At 37.0% G+C, this 23,882-nt stretch overlaps 2 protein-coding genes across 2 annotated transcripts; both read right to left on the reverse strand.

Moving 5' to 3' along the window:
* Nucleotides 1–9,004: 9,004 nt before the first annotated feature.
* Nucleotides 9,005–23,807, reverse strand: LOC114538489. Its single transcript, XM_028559673.1, has 15 exons — nt 23,563–23,807; nt 23,242–23,311; nt 22,944–23,115; nt 22,548–22,737; nt 22,376–22,477; nt 21,729–21,925; nt 21,446–21,599; nt 20,793–21,112; nt 20,537–20,708; nt 20,168–20,249; nt 20,028–20,074; nt 19,053–19,301; nt 18,240–18,798; nt 10,425–10,475; nt 9,005–9,073 (listed from the first exon to the last, which is right to left on the reverse strand). The coding sequence occupies exons 1-13, from the start codon at nt 23,690–23,692 to the stop codon at nt 18,719–18,721; spliced, it is 1,965 nt and encodes a 654-aa protein (XP_028415474.1). The 5' UTR covers nt 23,693–23,807; the 3' UTR covers nt 9,005–9,073; nt 10,425–10,475; nt 18,240–18,718.
* Nucleotides 11,565–15,205, reverse strand: LOC114538522 (sex-determining region Y protein-like). The gene is made up of 3 exons (XM_028559694.1): nt 14,530–15,205; nt 13,706–14,045; nt 11,565–13,487 (listed from the first exon to the last, which is right to left on the reverse strand). Exons 2-3 carry the CDS (start codon nt 13,981–13,983, stop codon nt 13,058–13,060), a joined length of 708 nt encoding a protein of 235 aa, XP_028415495.1. The 5' UTR covers nt 13,984–14,045; nt 14,530–15,205; the 3' UTR covers nt 11,565–13,057.
* Nucleotides 23,808–23,882: the final 75 nt, after the last annotated feature.

Genomic DNA, 23,882 nt, shown 5'->3' on the forward strand with positions numbered 1-23,882 from the left:
AATAATATGACACGTGCCCCTCTAAAAACGCTACGTACCTATACACAGTTTTAGAGAGAACGCCGGATTTTTAAATGATATGGCTATCCATTGCAACTCAACCTTGAATTCAAGTACCACTAATGGTAAACGGTACAACAAACCACAAAAAAATCATGGCCTAGTTCACTTGCATTAGCATGCATTAGCACTCATCATTAACATGATAAGTACCACTTTAAGTGCTCCTCTAAATCCTATAAATGAACCCACCCTCCGCACACCAAAAAGTATCCTTGTATCCTCGGGTTCACCCCCCCCCCACCCACTATATACCATAAAGACTATCACCGAGTCTTATTTGAAGAATAAATTCAGCCTAAAACTAAAGACAGTTGTTCTACTCTAAGTGCTCTAGAACTAAATGGACGTAAAATGAACCTAGTTTCCCGGTGAAATGACTTGGTTTCACTATCCCCTGCCTACGAACTGACCAAAGACCATCGTGGGTTTCACTTGGGACAAATATTAACATGACAAGCACTAAACTTGAAATCAAGTGCTATTTCCCTAGTAATATAGTACCCTCATGGAATAACTTGGCTTTCACGCTCTCTTCATTAACGTGCAAAAGCCTATTTTACTGCATTAACATGACAAGTACTGTCTTCACAAATTTCCCACTTCAGAGTGGAGTGTCGTTGGCACGTGTCGCTTTCCTTCGTCGCTCATGCAGGAAATCAAGCACGTGGCTGGCAGAAAAGAACAGCTGGTGGCCCTCTGGTTCCTCTTATATCCTCTATATCGCATTGTTATGTTGTGAATGTTTTAGTAAACCTCGGAAACTATAATTGATAGCAGACAATCGCTAAGTATCTTCGAACAAACATAGATATGGATAGATTTTGTAGAAAGGTTTAATAATACAAGAATGTTTCTCTGTGGTTAGAGTTACGCTTGTTTGATGAATGATTTCCCCACTCATTATGACTATGGAAAATCACAGGTTTTCCAAAGTGCTCGAGCTCCGGCTATACTTGTGGTTCCCCTAACCCTAGAGCAGAATACGAAATAGATTTCATAGCGATTCTGCTCATTTACAGAAGAATAGTTTAGTAAAGATTGATCTAGCCTCTTCAAAACCCGTTTGGTTAAGCGTTCGTGCGATGATAGAGACTAGAACCTAATTGTGACGTCATCATGCAAGATGTGCACAAATCTAAAGTCAATGAGAAATATTCATTTGTGACCTGTTACCGTCAAACATTTTGTCTAATAATAATTGGCTGTAATAACGTGATAGCACTAAATTACCTAGTCAAATATTAATACCTCTACATATGAGATGTAATAAAAAGTGGGAAAAATAAAAAAACCCAAGGATTATATCAAACAACTTGAGTTTGTGACAAAGCAAACACGTATGTGTGTTCATAATCTTGGAACATAAAAAACGATATTCAGACACAGACTTTTTAGATCTTGACGATAGCACGCGGGATTGTTCCTCTCTCAAATTACGCACATGGCTTTCGTAATTTTCAAATTAACTCTGTACATAAACCCGAACCCCCTGTCATGTGTTGAAATATTTGCTTTGTCTCCTTATCAACTGGGCCGCTTACTTTTTGGACTGCCTAATTTCGTGGGCTTATTTTTTTTGTCCTTAATTAAATTCCCAAGCGAGGATTTTGTTTGCTAAGTTCAAGGTAGCCTCTCTTGTTTATTCCCAAGATACTAATCTACATATAGTCATATACATGCTTGTTATGGCTAGAAATATTGCATTTTCTGCAAGAGATTAACATATTTTATTATACAAAACACTCAGAAAAAAACCTCTGTGTGAGATCTAAACAATTGCTGCGAATTGTGACCTGTCTCTTTGTACCTTCCCGTCTTATTGCCGCGGAAAAACAAAGTAAGCGTTTAAAACAAACTGTCCAACTCTGAACACCTGAAACACAGTTCTCACTCAAGTGGTCCAGAGTGAATATCATTCCTTATTACCACAGGTACCCGAAAATTAAAATATCCACTAACTCGAATTGCACTGGATAGCTAGCTATATCATTTAAAAATCGTTTTCCAGTCTAAAATTGAACTTGTTATTGTTTCAGGAATGGTGTAAGCCTAAACTAACTCAATTTGAATCGGGAGCCACATTGACTATAGAGAACTCGAGGCTGAGGGGAAATCTTTTCAAAATTTGGAACATATCTTACAAGCACTTCTTATCAGCACGGCAGGCGATGATATCATCTTAATTTCATCGTGACATGCATAGTTTTCATACGTGTGCTTCTGTTTATTGCCGTGAGCGTTTAGGCTGGAATATTGTGTGCTCTTCTTAGCTCTCTACATGTGTTGTTTGCATAATTCATACCCCTTGTTGCGGTAAAATACAGTTTTATATAAAATATCACAGACTCCCTGGCAGCTCTGTAATTAGCGGGGACAATGAATGAGGGAAATTAAATTAAGAGAGCTGTAAAAAGACGCACCTCAAAGTCAAAATGGCGTACACACTAATATAATAGTTTTACAGCTACATTCAGGACAACTGCAGCTTGAATTCTTTCTTGTACTAAATGATCAAATTACAAATTCATTATGTATCTGTTGTGTGAACCTTTTGCATTATCCAGTATCAATCAAGCTGGATATTAATAATTTCATTATGGTAAATACATCGTGTTATCCTGTTTTATAAAAGCCAAAAATTGAGAAGAAAACATAAATTCAAGGAAGCGTCCAGCAAGAGGACTGGGCACAGCTCGTGAGACAACCGAGCAGAGGGCTGGTTCTAAAATTAGAACATAAACTTTTTTGTCTATTTGCATGTTCGTGCCTTTAAGGCGACGCAAGGCCAATATTTCGATAGTTTAGAAGCATTTTCGACGCGATACGAGCATAGATTGAATATACATCACACTTCTTTCGAAGCAGCTGGTGACGCTCTTTAAGAAACAAGCGATTCGTCATAAAGCCTCACTCAACTTTTTGTTGACAAAATAGCCTCATGCTGACAGCAATTGGTCGCTGGTAATCCTCTCTTCAGAGCAGATAATCCTCTAGTTTTGTTAGCAAGTATTGCCGTTAAGAAATTCATCCTTTTGCGATGGGGTGGACGCTTAAGGGGTTAATCAAGTGACTCGTGTTATAATTAGTTTTTTAACCCAGAATTTCAGGTAATCACCGAACACAACTCGGCGATTGGTTGCTGGTAATCCTTTCTTCAGAACAGATAATCCTCTAGTTTTGTTACCAAGTATTGCCGTTAAGAAATTCATCCTTTTGCGATGAGGTGAACGCTTAAGGGGTTACTCAAGTGACCTCGTGTTGTAAATTAGTTGTGTAAACCAGCATTTCAAGTCGGTGAATGTATCAAGTAGCTTATGCTGGTAAACTGTCTCTTCATCTTAAACACACAACAGAGTTCAAGCTGTTGGAATAAATAAACATCGTGGAAACCAAGTGTTTATTTTGCACGAATCGGAAGTCGATGATATATGCATGTATTTAGGGCGTGGGTTGACCAAAGCGTAATCTGTACAACCTATTTTCATTCAGATAGTTTGTCAAGAAGCGGTTAGTCCTATATATAGCCTCGTTTTGACAGGAGAAAATTCAGCAACAACCGACAGAATTGGATGCGAAAAAATAAGGAAAATTTATTGCTCTAAGATCAATAGTGGGCCAGCAACTACAGCTTATGACGAACAGTTGATAATAGTTCAAAAATGCAAAAGAAACTCTTGATTCTGCAGTAGATATAGTTTGATTGGTGTTCAATATTTTGGTCTGATGCATCTATGTTTTAAAGAACAATAATCCTATCCTACAACGTCTAAAATTCTTAAACAAGCAGTGTCAGTTTACCGACAAAAAAGTTCGAACAAACTGAAGACTAAAAGGATAGGTCACCAAAATCTCGCTACTTGACGACATGCAAAAAACAAACAAGTTTAATTTTACTTTGAAGTACAAAAGCTTCACATGCTGTTTCTGCTGGTGCTTACATGCCATGTTTTATAACTTTTTTATTTGAGAAACAATAAAAGTCAAAGCGTTGTAATGCTTATATTGATAATGACCGCCGTTGTTGTTGTGAATATATATATTTATTAGATTCAAGTATCAGAGAAATAGTTTTCTATAAGCCACCCTTGACAACAAACGGGACACCGGCAGCGGCTATTTTGGATAAGATACATGTGCCGAAACTCGTGACAAAAATATATTGGAAATGAGTCTTTGTTACTCTATATTTATTTCCATGAAACACAGGAATCAACTTCATAGCAAAATGTCCGCTGTTATCAGCTCGTATTTCGGCTGTTTGGCACAGATAATATTTAATCAAATGCACTTCAGGATATTTGACTTCAGAAATACGCCGGATGACATTATTTGAGTAAGCCCATGCATGCCGGCAATGTCTGTTAATCCTAGGATCCTAACGGTATTACGAAACACATCTAGATAACGTTTGGCATGGTATTACGAAAGAAAGTTGAACAATCAATGACTGAGCTCTTGGGGGTAGTCAAAAAAATCCCCCCAACTGATAAATTAGAAAATCCCGCGCGACAATATCACTTGATCAGGTAATATTTGTGAAATATCAAGACCTTTTCTATAGCATGCAGTATCTGAAGATATCTCTCCCGGCATCACACAGAGCGGTCTCCTAAAACGATTTATGAAAATATATTGATCGAGAAAATCCTCGTTAATGGCCGCAGTGTTAACTTTCTTGAAACTTCCTTGGCTTTGCATTTAGGTGGTTGTTTAAGTTGGAAAATAAACCAGTCGATAATGAGTGCAATATACACGTCTCAAGACGGAGTGGCTGCTTTTGAAAGCTGTCTATTCATTGAATCAACGAACGATGAAACGACGACGAATGTGACACGGTTCTGAAAAACAAAATGCTAATGTCCCCGCCTATATTCCACCACAGTCGCGTTGCATCGAACAACTTTGATGTGTGTAGAAACAGTATAATATCTGATAATATCCAGTGTGGATCGCACATGCAGGAAACTCCCCCATGCACCCCCTTTCCTGGGCACTAGTTTCAAAAACTGCATGGACTACACAATCCTCGCATATCTATCACCCATTCCTAGTGCATAGCATGAAATGAATTTCGACACAAAGAATCATTTTAAACGGAAGACGCTAATCTGAAGTAAAAAACATATCCCTTTGTACCTTTATTTACATCAATTGACCCGTTATATACAGTAAGACTTGCCGAAACCCGCACTAGAGTTTAACCTTAAACGTCCGTGCCGTCCCTGTTATTTTACCTCCGAGATCATCGCTATATTTTCGGGACCTTTTATACCGCTCTTTTTGTTCCTATTACACTTATCGCGCGATAGGCACATGCCATATATGGCATAGGATGGCGTGTGCGACTCTTGAATATTAATTTGTTTAAAAGGCAAATCGTGTTCGATTGTTTGCGGGGCGCTCAGAGTCAATATATACATTGGATGAATTTATAAATAACCTTTTATTGATAATATATATCGCTCTTCAATGTTACTACCTATTGTGGTGTATATACGGTTTTCCATCTCGCATGCGTATATATATATACATATATTTTATATATACAATAATGTTAAATATCTTTGTATGCATACGATTGGCTGACGGTAATAATAAATACATTTATATGTGGATACAAGTAAATATCTGAACCAACACTTTCGACTTAGCCACGATAAAAAAATTTGCTCTAACCTAAAAAACACACACCGGACTCCAAAACCCATCAAAATTATTTGAAATATATATATACGAGATCGTTTCAGTATGAGTGAAAAGTATTCACTTTAGTGCATTTGATGTCAATCGATTTTTTATGAAGATTAGCATTAATCCTATTGATCTATATTCTCACACCATTCTCTGTTCCCTAATGAAAAATCTTCGCTATATAAGTCAAATTTTGCAATTAATTCGCTTCATGCAAAAGCCTAAACCGAATTTTCTAGATTTCCGTTTCATTCAAAAATCTTCCTGTATTCATAACTGCTGAACAGTGAACAATAACTATATTGACCTAATGAATTCGCGTTTACGAAGAAGAAGCTGTGCTGAATATTTGTATGATGCCAAATATTTCACAGATCTGAAACAGTGAAATAGTTCAGTATGCATTTCATAAATCCTTTTTTTTTCAAATGCATCTTGACATGTATTTGAACTGCAAAGCAGGCACCTTCTCAGAACGCTTCTCTTTCTTAAGTATATATGTCAACGTAAAGTCATGATAGCAAATCATTTGGGCTTATCGGCCTGAAATAATTCGTTGGGCCTTCCTCTGATTCCGTAGCTTGGCAGGTTCCTCTGCTGTTTAAAAGCATTTTATCAAAGTTTAATCGAGGTCGACAGCATCTCTTGATTTCCATGCATTCCTCGTCTTCCATAGATCTCTTCCTATTGTGACTTCGTGTTTTCTCAACTGCATTCTCGAATGCTTTAGGTGGGAATCTATCTTCGCAGGGTTCAAATTCAGTGTCGAAATAACATGAGAGTTCTTCATCAATATCTTCCGATGAAGCATCTTCTTCAAAGTCTAAGACCTTCACAATCCTACTCGTGCGTACATTGCCTTTGTCATCCAAGATGTTTGCTGGATTGGAGTCCGTAGTATTTGGTTTATTTGTCTTTCCTTGTTCTGTAATTCGCCTTGGACTATGTCTTGGACTATGCCTTGGACTATGTTTCGTTACGTTAGTTCTATCACATTGTACCTTATTACGATTGTTCTTCTTCACCGCGAGCGTCTCGCTAGCCTTGAACTCGAACAGGGATGTTTGATCGAAATTCGGATCTACGATGAATCCCGGTTGAAAATACAATGCAAAATCCTTCGCTTGCCAATTCGGGCAATGAAATGTCGGTAGTTGAAAGGCATCCTGCAACGTATGGCTTTTGAACTTCATAGCAAGATCGTCAATGAGTGGGTAGCTCGCTGTTAGAGCCATGATGCTGTAACTTTACTCCAACAACGCTATGGCCTGAGTGTGTTCTAATGCTGCCAGCCCCGCACTCGCTCGTATATGATGTGTACGCACGACTAATTGTCACACGAAACACCAGTCAACATTCACCGTAGTGATCGTGGCATGTAATTAAAATCCCGTCATCCGATTGGACGACATTCAACAATGCACATGTCGCAATATAGACTGATATATACGCTACGCTAGACCCAAGCAATCCTATTACGAGACGAACATCTTAATAAGAAACCCCTGGTGCTTCGATATAATATAAAATGGCTCAAAATTTCGCGTCTAGCACTCCAAGTGTTTTTTTTACTCCATGGCGGACTGACATCCACCCACGCAGTGTGATTATAATGTCTACTATCGTTCTGAGGTTTTATAACTATAATTTATGCTAAAACCCCGAACACTCGTGCTGTACAGGTTAATATAACCCAGGCCCATATATTTGTGTATAACCCGTAGTAAATGCAGGTGTTCCACAGTTATACGTCGACCTCTGTTTTATAAACTATACAATCAAGAAAGTCATCTTCTTGATATATACATGTAATTTATTTTTTCTTCAACACTATAATGAAGGCGGAGTTTGGCTTCCTATTCACTATTCTTTAGCTTTTTCCATCTAAACACCAAGAGTAGCCGCTGTGACTAAATGAAATATTGTAGCCTTTTTAATTGTAAAAGTATTTACGCACCGTTGTATATCGGGCGCCGAACACCAGCATAATTGTCTGAAATAATTCACAGGTAGAACCTCAATTGATAATATTGTATGCGGTCGAGGTCAAAAAAAAATAAAAATTTGCATTTTACATAAAGCCAACTAGCCATTCATTCGCACGCGTAGATTTATCATCTAACAAAAACAGTATTTATAATGCTATTACTGAGAATTGATTGAGGGATATCCTAATGCATATTGAAGAAGAATGAGGCAAAAATCAAGGATTCCTGTTACTGGAAAGGTATCATCGCACTCTGACCTTCGCCGGAAAGACCCAATATCGCAAAACAATTAAAACTTAGTCACACAAAGATGAAAAATTAAGGAATGGTTTAAAAGAGTTTTTCATTAAATTAGATATTACTTTCGCCTCTCACTTCATATGATTTTTGAATTAGTTTGCTTTGTAAATTTTTTATGATACCGGAAGTTAGTGGCATGTCATATGCAACGTGATTGGTTAAGTTCTCCTTGGACCTTAGACAACACATAAGAAAATGCCTTGTCAGTTATATGGATCTTGGCAGGTTCTGAGCAGAGACAAAACAACTGAAAAGATGAAAGATGATTTCCTAGGATCCGTAGCGAAATACTTCTGCAGTAAATAATGAATGAGCAGCGTCTCAATTGTACAATTACTTGCACGTGAATGCACGTGTATCAAAAATGAAGGGAAGTAACAGCGTTGTGCTAAATGTCATCATTCATTTGACATGAAAACTGAAAAGATAAACTTTCAGGAGGAAAACTTATCAAGAATTCGCTTTGCATGGCTGTTGAAACAATCCCTGAATAGCATTCAGGGTATTTGGTACGGCATGCAGTATGATAACAATGCCAGTGATTAGATTAACTTCCTGAAAGATATAGCCTGGAGCAAAGATTTGTCTTCTGATGAGAAGGAGGAACGATAAATTTCCCTTTTTGTTTAGAAAGTTTTTCTCAATCAAACCACAGTGTAAAATATAGAATTTTATATAAAATTATGTGAGACAGGAAATGAAATCACTAGGACATAACATCGTTTGAAGTTACTTCAACAAAGTAATTGCTCTTTTGGCAAACAACCAATAATGACTGACTCCATTCAAATGAAGTGAACGTGAACAAATAAAACCACATCATTTGCAAACCAATGACCGCACAGATTGAAGTTACATGCAGTAACGACAGTATAACATTGTACTCCCATTTTTCGCAGCAATGCTGGGATCTTTTCACAGTGCATGTGATGATACATTATTTAAAAATCTTGCAATTGTTTACCTTTGAGTTTCAAATTCCCCCATCATGTTCAATTATCCTCATTAATATCAGACAGGGTTCTCTCGACCTAAACAATAGAGCACGTGTAAGTTATTGTCATTCAAATGAAATCAAATTATCCTAACAATGATAAGTTACTTTTGCAAAAGCAAATATATTCGGAGGGTTCAGCAGAATTACATGATAACCCTTAAAAAGTGTCTTAAACACATCGTATACTCTGAGAATTCCTCTTATGTACCCTGCTTTGAGCAATGCGGACCTTTTTTAAGTTGTATAAAGCATTTTGGTAGAATACTATCCGCCTTGAATGAGTGTAAAGCATTCACACGCGATTGTGCTGTGCTGTGGCTTAACAAGTAATTAAAATGTTTCCGAAAGTAAATTGTAATTTGTTAACTTAATATTATTGAAATAGCTCAGAGTTGACAACATTGGTTAAAAAAATGTGTAGTTTAACATGAAATGACATAAAACCTTTACACACAGGACTCTCAAATGCAACGTGCATAAGATTTATTGTATTAGTCAAAACTGAAGGCCAATATATCGGCAGTATATATGAACAAGCAACGTGAAGGACATCGTTAATAATACATAACATGTGCTTGAAATTATGTATATTGTCTTTTCTCGCGATGAAACTTTTGCCCTTTTTTTAAAAAAAAACGGCTCGTGCGTGTAGTATATCGTGCAGGATTATATAAAAGCGTTGATGCATTTGAACAAACGCATGCAATAAGTGATCATCTTGAAATGAATACAATCCATCACAGATTGCCACGCGTCTTAAGGACAACCTTATATTTAAATAATCATGAACAAAGATCATTCTTTATGCACACACACACGCCGTATTCTTTGGAGATTGTTATCAAAACAGCAAGACGTCTTATCCATACCATTTGTGGCGTACAAGCTTCACTGCACTCTTTAATTAAAACATTATTATATATATATACACTGATAACACTTCGGTATGGTAATGTTTTGAGCATGCTTTCAACATGCGAAATTTTCTCCTTGTTTAGAAAGTTCATATGAAATTTAGACTCTTTTCACAATGTATTTTAAAAGTACAAATTTGATTAGTGATATTTGATTTAATTATAATCGAATTAAAATGAGCAATCACAATCAGTTTTGGGCAGGAATTGTTCCTCTCTATGATAAAATATGAAATGAACCGGAGATCGTTTAAAAACTGGCAGTGTACATGATTTCGTGCAGCGGAATTTTTGCTTCGACTATTCCCCAGGGGGTCGGCGTTCGAGCAAATCCGCGTGCGGCCAGATCACTGGTCTCGTGATCACACTGGATCGACATGGTGACAACTGATCTGTCAATAAAACTGGATTGACAATGAAACCCTGATCCGTTTATACAACTGGATAGGGTAACATGACTCTTAAACTTACTGCTTCATATATATCTTTCTCGCCAAGTCATACAATTCTTGCTTTTCGCTTCTACAAATAGAAAATAAACTAAGTGAACTTCCATGGGCCGAGATTGGATTGATTTTTAAACATGCCCAAATAAAAAGGAATGTTTTTAGACTTATGAAGGTTTATGAAGTACTAAAAATGGATGAAATTCAATCAAAGTGTTCATTAAGTTTGATCGAAATTAGATTAGATTGGAAATTAGAGTCTAATTAGAATTCTTTAACAGATCTCGTGAGAAACGTCAACAATAGTACTTAGTGCAGCGAGATCAAATACCCGGCGTTAGGTATTTATTGACACAGATCACAAATACAAGCAGAGAGTGAGAACAATAATCATCTATTTCGATGGACACATTCTGTGTGAGCATGCATTGTGTTTCGTTGAAGTAGCAAACAAATTGTTTCGGCTCATTGTACGCGCTGTGGTTGCCCCGTTGCTCGTGGTATCCATACTGTGTTGTTGTTATTGAACCACCGCTAGAGCTATCACGCGGTGAACTCTTCAATGCTCCTCATTCATGACAAGAGATGAACAACGGATGATTCAATGAACTTTGACAGCCGGTAAATTGGATGTATTTTCTCAATCACCTGTCTACATTCTTATATTCTTTCCATTTCTATTCATCAAAAAGGTGCATTGTCAGAGACACCTGTCGTTACAACTTTGATATGTAACGCACTTTCAAAATATACACGCCTGCGTGGTGGTGATCACCTTTATATAACTAATTCATAGGAAAACCACTGAACTAAATAACTAATATATACTGGATAGCTCTATCAGTTCTAAACTAATTAGTTCTAAACTGTTCTTCCTAGAGGTCCAGTAAGGATCATCTCTTATTGATCCAGTGTTACTACAGGAAGAAACCTGAACTAAACTAACTTTATTTATACTGGATAGCTCTATCAGTTCTAAGCTGTTCTTTCTAGAGATCCAGTAAGGATCATCTCTTATTGATCTAGCGAGCATTACTACAGGAAGAAACCTGAACTGAAACTGATTGAAGAGTTCTATCAGTTCCCAACTATAATCCACGCGCAGTAGCCCATCTCTCCGTTTTAATAAAAAGTTTTTTGATCAACGAGACAACCTTTAGTGTGCTATTCTTTATTGATTACATACTTACAAAATATGACTATACCTCAAACCAAAATGTAGATAACTGTTATTTATCTAACTACTCGTCTTCTTTGGAGACAAGAGGTCCAAAGCAAATGTTGCTTGAATCGTGCAGTGCAAAATGTTCAGTGAATAAGTGCAATACATGCTGTAAAACCCCACATATAAGAACCAAGATTTCAGTCCTAAAGACAGGCTATCAATGTAAACGATACTTATAACTGTTAAGATTAAAGGGTTCCTGAATGGTTTGTTATTCTCTGAAGTGAGAGCAACTCATTTTTGTTTGGCGTAAAAAAAATGTGTGAAATAACCACGATTTTAGATCACTCCTGTGTCATTTTCATGACTTTCATCATCTAGGCCTATTGCGTCAATGAGACGCACAGGGCCTGATTTTCATGACTTTATGAAGAGTTTATTCTCTTTGACTTATAAATTTGTAGTTTCAAAATTCGACAAAGAAAAAATGAAATAATAGCCTGTTTAAAATCTTAGTCATAAGCAATCTCAGTCTGACAGGTGTTATAGTCCTGCCTTAGTTCCTATTGCGGGGTTTAAATACAATTTCAATAAAGGAACTATTAAATATCGCATACTTTTAAGCAAATTACGCTCTCTTGGTACAAGAAATAAATCATGACTAAATGTTTACATATTTTTCAAGAGAATGTCCCGCCCATTCTTCTTCGCACAATTAATACGCGCGATCGTTTTAGATTCTTTCTCAAAAAGAAGAGAAGTAAAGTGAAAATTTTAAAACAATTTAAGGTGCAAGAGTGCGAATACGGTTTAAATTGCTCAAAAACAGAGCATATAGTGTATATTTCTACAACGATTATGTTCGCTGGATTGTAGCTAGTTTTCCAGCTGAATTTTAACAATGTACGAACAGAAACGACGAGAAATATTTGTGACAGTAATACCGAAGTGCATAAACAGTTAACCAGTGCAATTGTGCCTGCATGTGGTGTTTGACATGTATACGTTAAAGATATGGCAATAAATATTCAAAACAATAGTTTATAAATAGTAAACTGTGATGATACCGTGCAGAGTGACTGCTGACATCGTGAGAGAATACCTACAATATTTGAAGGAAATCTTTTCAACAATACCCACACAGCCAATCAGCAATTTGGGCGCGCCTTGAAATGCGTCATTCCGAGTTCAAAGCCCTCAAAGATATTTTAAAAAACGTATTCAAAGGTCTTCAAGACCTTACAAAACGCATCAAATGATGCAGAATCATAGACTCGAAAACGGCTCAATTTTAAATAATTGATCTTTTCGGTTTGGGCATGTCAAAAAAATCAAATTATTTCCTTCGCCCCTTGGGAGAATACTCAAACCTTATATAATAAGGCAGTACAAACGTCAAAACATAGTGTTGAATTTAACGACTAGGTATCCATAGTGCAATAAAGTTACCGTAATGAAAATTGGATTATTGTAGTCTCTATCAGCCGAATTTTCTAATGAACTTGCCCACCGTTAAAAACGAATCGTGATGTTTCAACAGGGCTTGTATACCCGGTCGGAACGTAGGCCCATCGTTCCGAGGAGGTACGAAAATCCGGTTTAAAAGCAGGTGGAATACCGGGATCGTTAACAGTAGCGACGTGTCGATATGGAGGGTAAATGTCGTTGACACAAACCATCTGAGAGCCCAATTGAGTTGGCGAGGAGTAAAGACGCGGGGAATAGGGTGAGTAACCCGGATACGAGAGGTAGTACCGTGAGGTATCTTTCTCCGATAGGAACAAAGCACTTGGACGATGTTCGGGTTGAAATGACGCGGCTTGTAGCATGCCTGGTTGTTTCAAGGTGAAAGCTGATTTTGATTGAGCAAGATTCCAATCGGGAGAGAAACTTACTTCAGGTTTACCCGGAGAACATGATGACCTAAAGATATTGCAGATTTTGTCAGCATTTTGCATAATATTAAGACAGCTTGTCAACTGTTCGACTGTCTTCTAATTTTAGGCGTGTGTCTTTTAATGCTACTAGTTAATAACAAGTGGTGAACACTTGAGTTTACTATCACAAAATGAAAATTTTAGGCCTCATCTGAAGGTTCAATACTGTTGAGATGATTATAAAACGCTGCATTAAAAACCTACCTCGGGTTAGTGGTCTTATTCTTGCCCTTGCTATTTCGTCTTGGTCTGTATTTATAATCAGGATAGTCCTGTTTATGTTGCCAGGTCAGTCGTTTGGCTTCCTCAACGTAAGGCCTCTTCTCTTCCTCAGATAAGCTCTTCCATGTCGTTCCCAGTTTCTTACTGATCACTGCATTGCTCATCCCTGGGTTGGTCTTCAAGATCTCGCATCTCTTTTCACGACTCCACACCATGAAACTGTTCATTGGTCGACGTATATGACCTTGGCGCGATGTCATATTTTGAATGGACGAGGTGATGTGTCCTTGGTATGGTATTCTTGTTTGGGCGTCACCCCTATCTGTAACACAAGTTCAACTCTTCCACGTCAAAGGAACTCGGTGATTCGTATAATTGTTACACTAGTCTAATGCTTCATTACTTTCACTTGTGTTTCAATCTTTCCTAGGTAGACTTTGACGCAATACACTTATTTCACTCTCACCAGCTAGCATGCACAAATACGATAATCTTATAACATAAAAAATACCTACAAACACTTAGTTCTCCATATTGTTATTTTGACCTGGCTATTTAAATATGATATATATCTTATTCAAATATCGTGAAGACTTTAATATTGTATTACGACATCGTATATTAGGCTTAGTTCATCACTTGAATGAGATTAATATAAGAATGTTGTTTATTATCCAAAGTACTGTATGCCTAACTGCTCTCTCACTCTGAGGACCGTTGGATTTACCTGAGTGCTTTACCTATACTTAATGCTTAATTATCAAAACAAAAAATCCTGTGGTCAAAATTGTATTTGGTAGACTTACCTATCGCGTCTAAAGTGTTGTTGCGATTGGCCAGCTCTTGTTCCAATGTATCTTGTTAATGGCAAAAGAACAATTCCTCGCCTTTTTTTTTCTCAAAATTTCACACTCGATTTCAGTAGGTTTTGAAACCCTTGACTCGCTGGCGTCTTCTCTCGATATTCGCGTGAATTCTATCCAAATATACCGGTTCGATCCTCTTGGCCGATATCGTGCGGCTAAAAGACGATTTTCATCTATTTTGATTCGCAACGTTTAATAATGATAGTACCTCCGACACCGTGGCTTCAACTATGACGTGTTTAAATGAAGACCAGCAGTTGTGTAGCTATTATTGGCGCTATATTGTTCCGTGCGGTCAGAGAACCCTCTCAAATTGCTGGCAACTTTTTTACACAAATGTACGGCAGAACAACACCTGTGTAGTCAGTCAGGGTCTCCAGGCGTCTTAGTTCATGTCAACTGTCTTGACTTATGAGTACCATAAACAATCACACGGAGTTTGGCCCCACACTTCAACGTGTTACTAAAATCATTCATTAGCGTGTTCCAACGTTATCATTGACGCCCTGCCGAGCATGATTCAAAAGACATTGCAATGCCCCTGTGATTGTTAAACCCGAACAAAGGCGGGACGAATTGAATGGCAATTTGCTTGCAAGGCTCTTTATCTTGCCAAGAACAGCTAGACGCAAACAATGAAACTACTAATAAATTACTTTACGGTGTCGAACCAGTCAGGCAATTTATTATTTAGCGAATTTTTTACATCTCGCTTGTTCTCAATGTCTAGAATTCACTCGAAAATCGTTGTCGTTGAAACTTCAGAGCATTTTGAATTGAAGCCAACTCAGTATGTGCCTCATTCGGCTGCACACGGATCGCAAAACGGTCGCTGATTGCTGATTATAATAGATGTCACTTTAGGACGAACGCAAGATAAAAGGCTCTTTCATTTTGAGGGACAAACGTGCGGATTGAGAGTGGTTAAGTATATCAGATCTTGAATGAAAGATTCTTATCTTGTTTCTCGCATGCCATATTGCAAGGACAATAAGTTAAGCTGTAGAGTACTTCAGTTAAGACACAAAATTAGACATCTGCACTGGAATAGAGACAGAAAGGCATTAAAAGAAAACACGTTTCTTTTTTTCTTTCACTCGTATTCTCAGAAAGCGTGTCTCGCTCTGCCATTTATATCATTGTTTGCGAGTTTTTAAGTAGAAGCAAAAGAGCTGGTCTCGATAAGTGACCAAATAAGTCAGACATGCCATGTTATAGTTTAGGTAATGAGTTGTTTTTCCGTTCAGAACCCCCGCCAGTAAGCTCTCATAGTTTCAATTCTTTCGCAAAGCGTGCGGTAGCCTAGGAATACGTTTTGTCTTTTGAGAGTATGCCCCAAGGTTATTTCCGATCAGCTGTCGTTATTAGCAATACACTGCTTCAAATAATACAAAATATCGCTGCATTTTATCTTTCTCGTCATGTCTGCCATCACAAGCTTCTTTGAAACGGGTCTCAGACGAGAAAACGGAATCCTAGCGTACTCCTTATGATACCTAAAAGCAAGATATCTCAACTGGACCCCCGCGTATGCGTAAATAAAACCAGAACATTCAACATTATAGCAAAACTAAACAGGTTAAACAAATATTTAATCAAATGTTTTGCCCAAACAAACTAAAAGGTCAATTTCACTTTTCACGACGAAAAAAACCACAACACTTCGCCCTCATTGCTGGCGATTTTATTTTTGTCTTCTACAGATCACTCATGCTGTTTTTGTGCCGGATTTAATTAATGCTGCATTTTTATTAACACGGAGAATCACGGTTTTCGAGCAAATTTTTAGGTGAACGAAATATTTTCCTGATGATTGCGAAAAGGAGTCGCATGCATGTGAGGAAAATAATTGAATAAATACCTAATCATAAAATATATCTTAAAATTGCACTTTCATCCAATTAACTTGGATCATTTCATTTTCTTTATTCATCATAAATGTTTAATGATTTTTTTTATGCTTTTGTAATATGCATTTCAACTATAAATGCTCTCCTTCACAGCCGGGCATCGCGTACGTGCGCGCATGAAGTTATGATTGTCAAATGAACAGCCATCATCATCCATCAATAATGTTTTTCCTTTTTTTCTAAGACATCACTGTTTTTTCATGTAGTTAAGGGTTAGTTGAGTGTTTTCACATGAATGACGTGACAGCTACCTTAATGGCACATTTGTATTGCTAGATCAGTGCGAAAGCTATATATAGACGCTATATTGATATCAACGTTTATACTGGATAGCTCTATCAGTTTTAAACTGTTCTTCCTAGAGATCCAGTAAGGATCATCTCTTATTGATCCAGTGTTCCTACAGGAGGAAACCTAAACTAAACTAACTTTATATCAACGTTTATACTGGATAGCTCTATCAGTTTTAAACTGTTCTTCCTAGAGATCCAGTAAGGATCATCTCTTATTGATCCAGTGTTCCTACAGGAGGAAACCTAAACTAAACTAACTTTATTTATACTGTATAGCTCTATCAGTTCTAAACTGTTCTTCCTAGAGGTCCAGTAAGGATCATCTCTTATTGATCCAGTGTTCCTACAGGAGGAAACCTAAACTAAACTAACTTTATTTATACTGGATAGCTCTATCAGTTCTAAACTGTTCTTCCTAGAGGTCCAGTAAGGATCATCCCTTATTGATCCAGTGTTACTACAGGAGGAAACCTAAACTAAACTAACTTTATTTATACTGGATAGCTCTATCAGTTCTAAACTGTTCTTCCTAGAGGTCCAGTAAGGATCATCTCTTATTGATCCAGTTTTAAAAAAGAAATTCTAAAGTAAACTTAGATAGATCTATATCATTCTAAAAACTTCGGCATAGAGGTCCGAACAAAACAATGTGTATATAGAACAATGCAACAACTATAAATAGCACCTTCTTAATTATATTTCATGCTATCAGTGTTCACCATTACTGATATTCAATACCATTCCCATTCACAAGTTGATCAATAATTTTGTATACACCAATAAAAATGTTTCACATTCACATCCGCAGGGTGCTACACACCAATGACACCATGCCTGCACATTTGGTAAAATGCTTTTGTACACCCAATTTAAATTTAGTTTTTATTAACAATTTTTAATAGTTCTTCAATATCCTAGAAGATATGCCAAATGCCCATAAAGAAGTAAATGTGAAAAATGAATTTAAGATTAGCCTTTTGTCAAATTCAAAAGGATGTTACCATCTCAACACACATGTGTAGACTCTATTTGCATCGATTGCTGACCACCATAAAATGGTGTTTTAGTTTAAATGCGCTGCATGGACCTCATTTTTGTTGGACTAGGCAAAATTAGTCATTGTAAACAGGTCTTTATTTCTGTACAGTTTTTATTTCTGTACAGTACAGTGATTTTAATTACAGCATCCATCATTGCTGTGTTTAAACATCCGAAAAGAAAACCTTTGAGATTTCTCAAAGATTTCTCAACAAATCACAAAAGGAACATAAATTGTTCCAGAGGTCTAAGATCTTCCTACCTTATTTAATTTTATACAAATATTTTGATTCATTACCCAGTTATCTCAGCTAATTGAGCACAAAGGCATTTAAATATACCCTATTACACAAAAAAAATGAAGAAATAGACAAATTTCGCACAGCATTTTTAATATTACAAGACAAACCTTTTATTATAGTGGGTGAGCCAACTTTTTAAATCTTCCCGCCTTTATTCGAATCATCGTGAAATTGTTGAAACTCTCGACCAAATCCATATTTTTTTATACCAACGTTCGAAGAAGGAAGATTAGAAATAACATTTCTGTTTTTTTCCTTAAAAAACACGGCTTTTAAAACAAAAAAAATCAAAAATCCACAAAAATGAAACAAAATTTGTAAAAGAAAAGGCAACCAAAGCAGCGCTAGATGATACTTGGTAAAGTTGATAGAGGCATCCGCTGACTACTTCACTGACCTTAAAATAAGCCTGGATGGAATCGACAAAAAATAATTATGGTTCATTTTGAAATGGATACATCTGGATAATACAGAAATTAATACTTTTTACGGCGTCTTTTATAAAGGAAATTAATCTAATGGCATATACTTAGAGTTATAACACATATTTATATAGTAAGAGAAACAGTCTTTGTTGTGACAGAGGTTACTGATGGCAACACTTCCAGGTGGCTACAACACTCCAGCTAGCTTCAGGCGCCTTCATGTGAACACCAGTATGGGAAACTATAAGAAAATATCATCAATTTACTTCTACTCATACATGTCAAACTTTAACATGTGTCATCTCTAAATTATCCTTGAAAGGAAAGCTATGAACTAAGTTAACATTTAGTGGACTGCAATCTTCAGTTCAGAACTTCAGAGACACGGCAAATCCTACTGTAACCAGTTCAAACCAGAAGAACATGACACATATGCAAGAGAGTTAAAACATATAACTAGTTAGCTGTAAAACCCAATGTGGTAAAAACATTTACCTGCCCAATGGTAACCATTGGTTGATTCAAGAATCTCTCCATTAACTTGATCTTTTCTGAGCATATTTTCCGGCACTTCTCGGGCGGTTATCACTTCTGAAGAAGCTTTAACTCTCGCCCATTCTTTGATCGGGATAACAGTCCAGTTATTTTCTTTACCTCGGAGATAACTGCTCGAACGGTCCAGACCATATATCACGTGATCGTGAAAAGCAACTGCCAAAACTTTCACAATCCGTTGGCTTAGGCCTTGTATAGAAAATGATAAAAACTCAGAACCTGCAAGATCTGGTTTGCATTGAGAAATAGTTGCAGCAACACGATTTCTATAAATTGCAACTAAAGTCAACGAATTACAAAAGCATTCTAAACATTCTTAATTGATAATAATAGCATTTATCATATCAATTTTCTTGCAAGTCACCGCAATCTTATTGCTCGTATTAATCTAAATTTTGCGATGAAAAAAATGAATGTCAAGTTAAAAAATTGAGTAATGTATCATTCTTCATTTAGACGCATATAGTGCGCAGTAATGCTGTGATGTTTTGACTTCGTCACCGCAGCTGATTTGGTTCTCATGCTGAGCCATGCCGGCTTAGTTATAGCCATACTGTTCAATGATAGATTCCTTGTCAAGTCTTCCACAAGCATGCTGATCCGTTATTTATTGAAGTCTTTCACGTTGTGTGCAAAACGTTTCGCATATCCACAATTGTGGACGTTTCACAAGATAAGAGAAATGGTTGAGTAAAAATATCATTTCAGTCGATAATATATTCGCTCGAAAGATAGGGGAGGGATTACAAAATTCCTTTAAGGGGTTCAGACACAAGCCACAGCAGTCTATTGTAGAATACTACTTATACTGGGCGGTCATATTTGAGATATGTTTTTAGGTAGTTCAGACACAAACTACAGCAGTTTATTGTAGACTAACTACACTGGATATCACACAAATCAATGTATTCTTACTTGTCCAGGAATATCCATCCTTGGTAGATTGGCAACTGCTCGCAGTACTATAAATACAAGACATCCCATTAAGAATAATTAAGCCGGGTGAAGATTCAAATATGCCTTATTTTAAATATATTAAAGTAATAAATTCCTACCTATCATCAGTATAAAGACAGACGTAAAACACTCCGGTAATGTTGTTGAGGAGATAAGAACGACGAGAAAAGTCATCTCGTACTAAAAATATAGATGGTGCGTGGTAAAGTATGATAGGTTTATTATTGTATAATATGACAGGTAAATCAGGGTATAGTATGGTGGTAGGGTAATCAATGTTTAGTATTGTAGGTTATGATATACTACGGTAGTTTATAGTATGCTATGGTGGGTTAATCATGGGTATGGTATGGTATGGTATGGTATGGTATGGTATGGTATGGTATGGTATGGTATGGTATGGTATGGTATGGTATGGTATGGTATGGTATGGTATGGTATGGTATGGTATGGTCACTCAAACTTACCAAAATGCGAAGGCATGGGTTCCTTAAGACATCCATACACCTCCAGCCTCATAACGCGAAATTCTGGTTGGTCCAGGGGTAATATTCGGACATATCTAGTCACCACCGACTCCCTAAACTTCACAAGGGTCGGGTGCATTGCTGCTAAGGGCGAGACTGGTCCATGAAATATCTATCAAAAAGATTTACTTCATGTCTGACAGTTCTATGTGAGACGATTGAAAGAGATTTGAATGAACAAAACAATAACAAATACCTTCAAGTTCCCTTTTTCTGAATAATTAAGCCATACCAAGCTATCATTACTGACCATCACGGTGTATTCTCTAACAAAACTGCTTGGAAGACCACTTTCACGCCATTGTCCTTCGACTGCAATTGCCGTTAGCGAATACAGCAGAGCAAGATCAATCTGAAGATAATCTTCAGGAACATACGGGCTGGCCAACCAACCACCAGGTCCATCTACCTTCTTTCGAAGTCTGCTAGCATCGGCATTACCTTGATCATAGCCGGTTGATAAAGCTTCGTCCTTGATGAAACCAGATTCCATTCCAAGAGGCAAAATACAGGACTCTAAAAAACACGAAAGAAAGGACTATGTAAAGGTCTGTTCACAGAATCTAATTTTGTCGGATCCAATTCACTTCTCACGTATGGAATATAGTCTGTTATTGATAAAGCAGTACTGCATTGGCTTCAGTGCATTTTCTGCCCATATACAACACAATTAACAGGCTATAAAACATCCACCAGAAGGGAACTGCGTCCAACAAAATTGGATCCTGTTAACTGTAAACAGACCTTAAGGCAATCAATCTACCATAATATTGGCTTTGGAGGACGTGAGTCGAATCTATATCAATATTTAAGATCTCCTTCAAAATAAGCCTGTTTGAACAAGTATACCTGGTGTTTTCAAATCTTCACAACCATAGAGTTCCAGTTTCAAACATATTGAAGTATTCCAACTTATTGCTCGTAAGCGGACATTGTAAGCTTTAAATGGTTCCATCAACCAGAAAGCATTGCTTGAGTCGACGTTTTGTGTGCGATGAAATACCTAAAATTAAGAGTACATGCGTCAAACACTTAAGCGCTGTTACAGCCAGCAGAGAGATGCAAAAATTCCGGGAGCTACAATGGTGAAAACACACATTTGTACGACTGGAATACACAGGGATGTTCCTACCCTGGTCATGTCGTGTTCTGTATAATTCCTCCAAGTTTTGTCATCCAAAGAGTATTCTAAGACAAACTGTTCAACGCTACCAACATCTTTATCCATTCCTAGGACTATTAGTTTGGTGATTTTTACTTCATGAAGGAAGTCTACCTGAATAAACTGGGTGTCATTCAACACGGCCGAACACCAGGCAACTGAGTTGTCTATAAAGGATGTTCAAATACACAAAACAATTTAAAGATGAAGAATTTTTCGCCATGATGGATGAATTGATCTGAACAATTCCACCGTGAAAGACAAGACCAAGACAATGTTATAAAAAAACGTATTTCTGGTCCGGATATTCCCGGACATTGCATGAGGATGGAGCCTTTTCTGAAACAAATAGCATCGGAAAATATGCTTTGAATCGATACAAAAGACGAATCTACTTTACCCATAAGACAAATCAGGACAACATTTCGAATTATCATATTCTTAGATTGACAGAAATTCATGAGAACTGAATATATATGGACTGGTTGTCGAAAGATGTTAATTTAGTGGGCATTTTATATGTAAACGGAGGTGCTACTTTGGCTGTTATAACTTCTAACACGGGCAATACGGGGGAATTCTTCGGATAGCAAGTGATTTCCTTCACCATTACTTACTTAAACGTGCTTTGAATGGTTCATATCCAGGTATATAAGAGGATGATGACATTTGGTGATCTTTAATATAACCACTCTTGATACCAAGCTCGTTAGAACAACCTTCAAATGAATCAGGAAATCAGAGATGAGATGAGAGATGATGAACACGTTGACACTCGCAACTCCTCACCTGGCACTTGGATAATGGTAGAAAACGTCTTCCAATGAGTAGTGTATCGAGTCCCAAACACTGGTTGATCATCCCAGGATAGCTTGCTATGAGTCGTAATAAAATGACGACCAGGAGACACCGACATTCCAGGGTCGAAAACAAAAATCAAATCGTAACAAATCCGCTGCTCTGGAAGCAAATTTGTGACCTAAACAAAGAAATAATATCAACAATATCTCAGTTTTCAAGAAAATTGAACCGCGTTGAATCAATGAGGAAGAAAATTGATAGAGATTTCCAGTGGAAAGTCTTCCCTTCTCAACAATTTAGAAATGCACCCATTAAGTATATTTCTTGTTGTACCCCAGGAAAAACAGTTCAAAATATACTGCATGGCAGAGTTAGTTTTCTTACCTTTGCATCAACATATGATGAGAAAACATCGATATTAAGTTCAAGGCCTAATGTTTGATTCAAAGCCTTGAATTCAAGGTTGTTTGGAAAGATCCATCGCAAAAGAACATTCGACGCGTTTGAGGTTGAAGGCTGTGTATGATTGATACAGACGCTGTACTCGACCACATCACTGATGAAGAAGATAGTTTCTTTTGTCAAGAGTGAAGTATTTGAATTATTTCAGGACATCCATTTTACTATTAAATCGTTTCTAGTTTTTCTTGAGAAAATCATAAGCTGAATTATAGACACTCACCCAGACGAAATCACATCAGTTCCGTTCCAAGATACATTAAAAACAATCTCAGGATGCTTATCTTGCGAGCCTGAAATATATTAACGACTGCTTTATAAGGTTTCTATCGCTACATTTGTATAGTTAGTCGTGATGGATAAAAATCGTTTGAGAGGACTTAAAATGAATTTTATTTTTAACACTGAGTTATTTTGCCCAACAAATAAAATTTTCATGCCCTTTTTTAAAAAAGTTGGGTCCATATCATCTTTTAACCTAAATTACCTTGGACAATCCTTGAGTCTATAAAAGTTTAAAGACTTAATTGAATGTTTTACCCACCTTTCACATGTGACAAGTTCACAAAAAGCAATACAAAAAGAGGAAAAACGGAGGGAAAATATCCATCATACATAATGGCGATCAAAAAGAAGAATACCCAATGTATTGGCGGACTCAATGAGCAAAACATCTGCCTAGGACGATTACATCTTTTTTTAATTGTTATTCCATAAAGAAATATTGATTTAATCTTTTGCTTGATCAATTCAAATATATTTCGCGCAAGTCACAAAATAAACAAAATGAAATGGATGCAATCAACAAAAATGGCGACCGATGAAGACACGGTGGTGATATGACAAATGAAGAAACGCACGGTG

This window comes from Dendronephthya gigantea, unplaced genomic scaffold (assembly GCF_004324835.1).
Source record: "Dendronephthya gigantea isolate DGI-Jeju-01 unplaced genomic scaffold, DenGig_1.0 000002F, whole genome shotgun sequence".
Taxonomy (NCBI): domain Eukaryota; kingdom Metazoa; phylum Cnidaria; class Anthozoa; order Malacalcyonacea; family Nephtheidae; genus Dendronephthya; species Dendronephthya gigantea.

Coding starts and splice junctions, on each gene's coding strand:
- LOC114538522 (XM_028559694.1), bottom strand. CDS start 13,983: ATGACATCGCGCCAAGGTCATATACGTCGACCAATGAACAGTTTCATG. Junction 13,488..13,705: donor AATAAGACCACTAACCCGAG/GTAGGTTTTTAA, acceptor CAATATCTTTAG/GTCATCATGTTCTCCGGGTA.
- LOC114538489 (XM_028559673.1), bottom strand. CDS start 23,692: ATGTTTTGCTCATTGAGTCCGCCAATACATTGGGTATTCTTCTTTTTG. Junction 23,312..23,562: donor GAACTTGTCACATGTGAAAG/GTGGGTAAAACA, acceptor AATATATTTCAG/GCTCGCAAGATAAGCATCCT. Junction 21,600..21,728: donor CAGAACACGACATGACCAGG/GTAGGAACATCC, acceptor TCTTAATTTTAG/GTATTTCATCGCACACAAAA.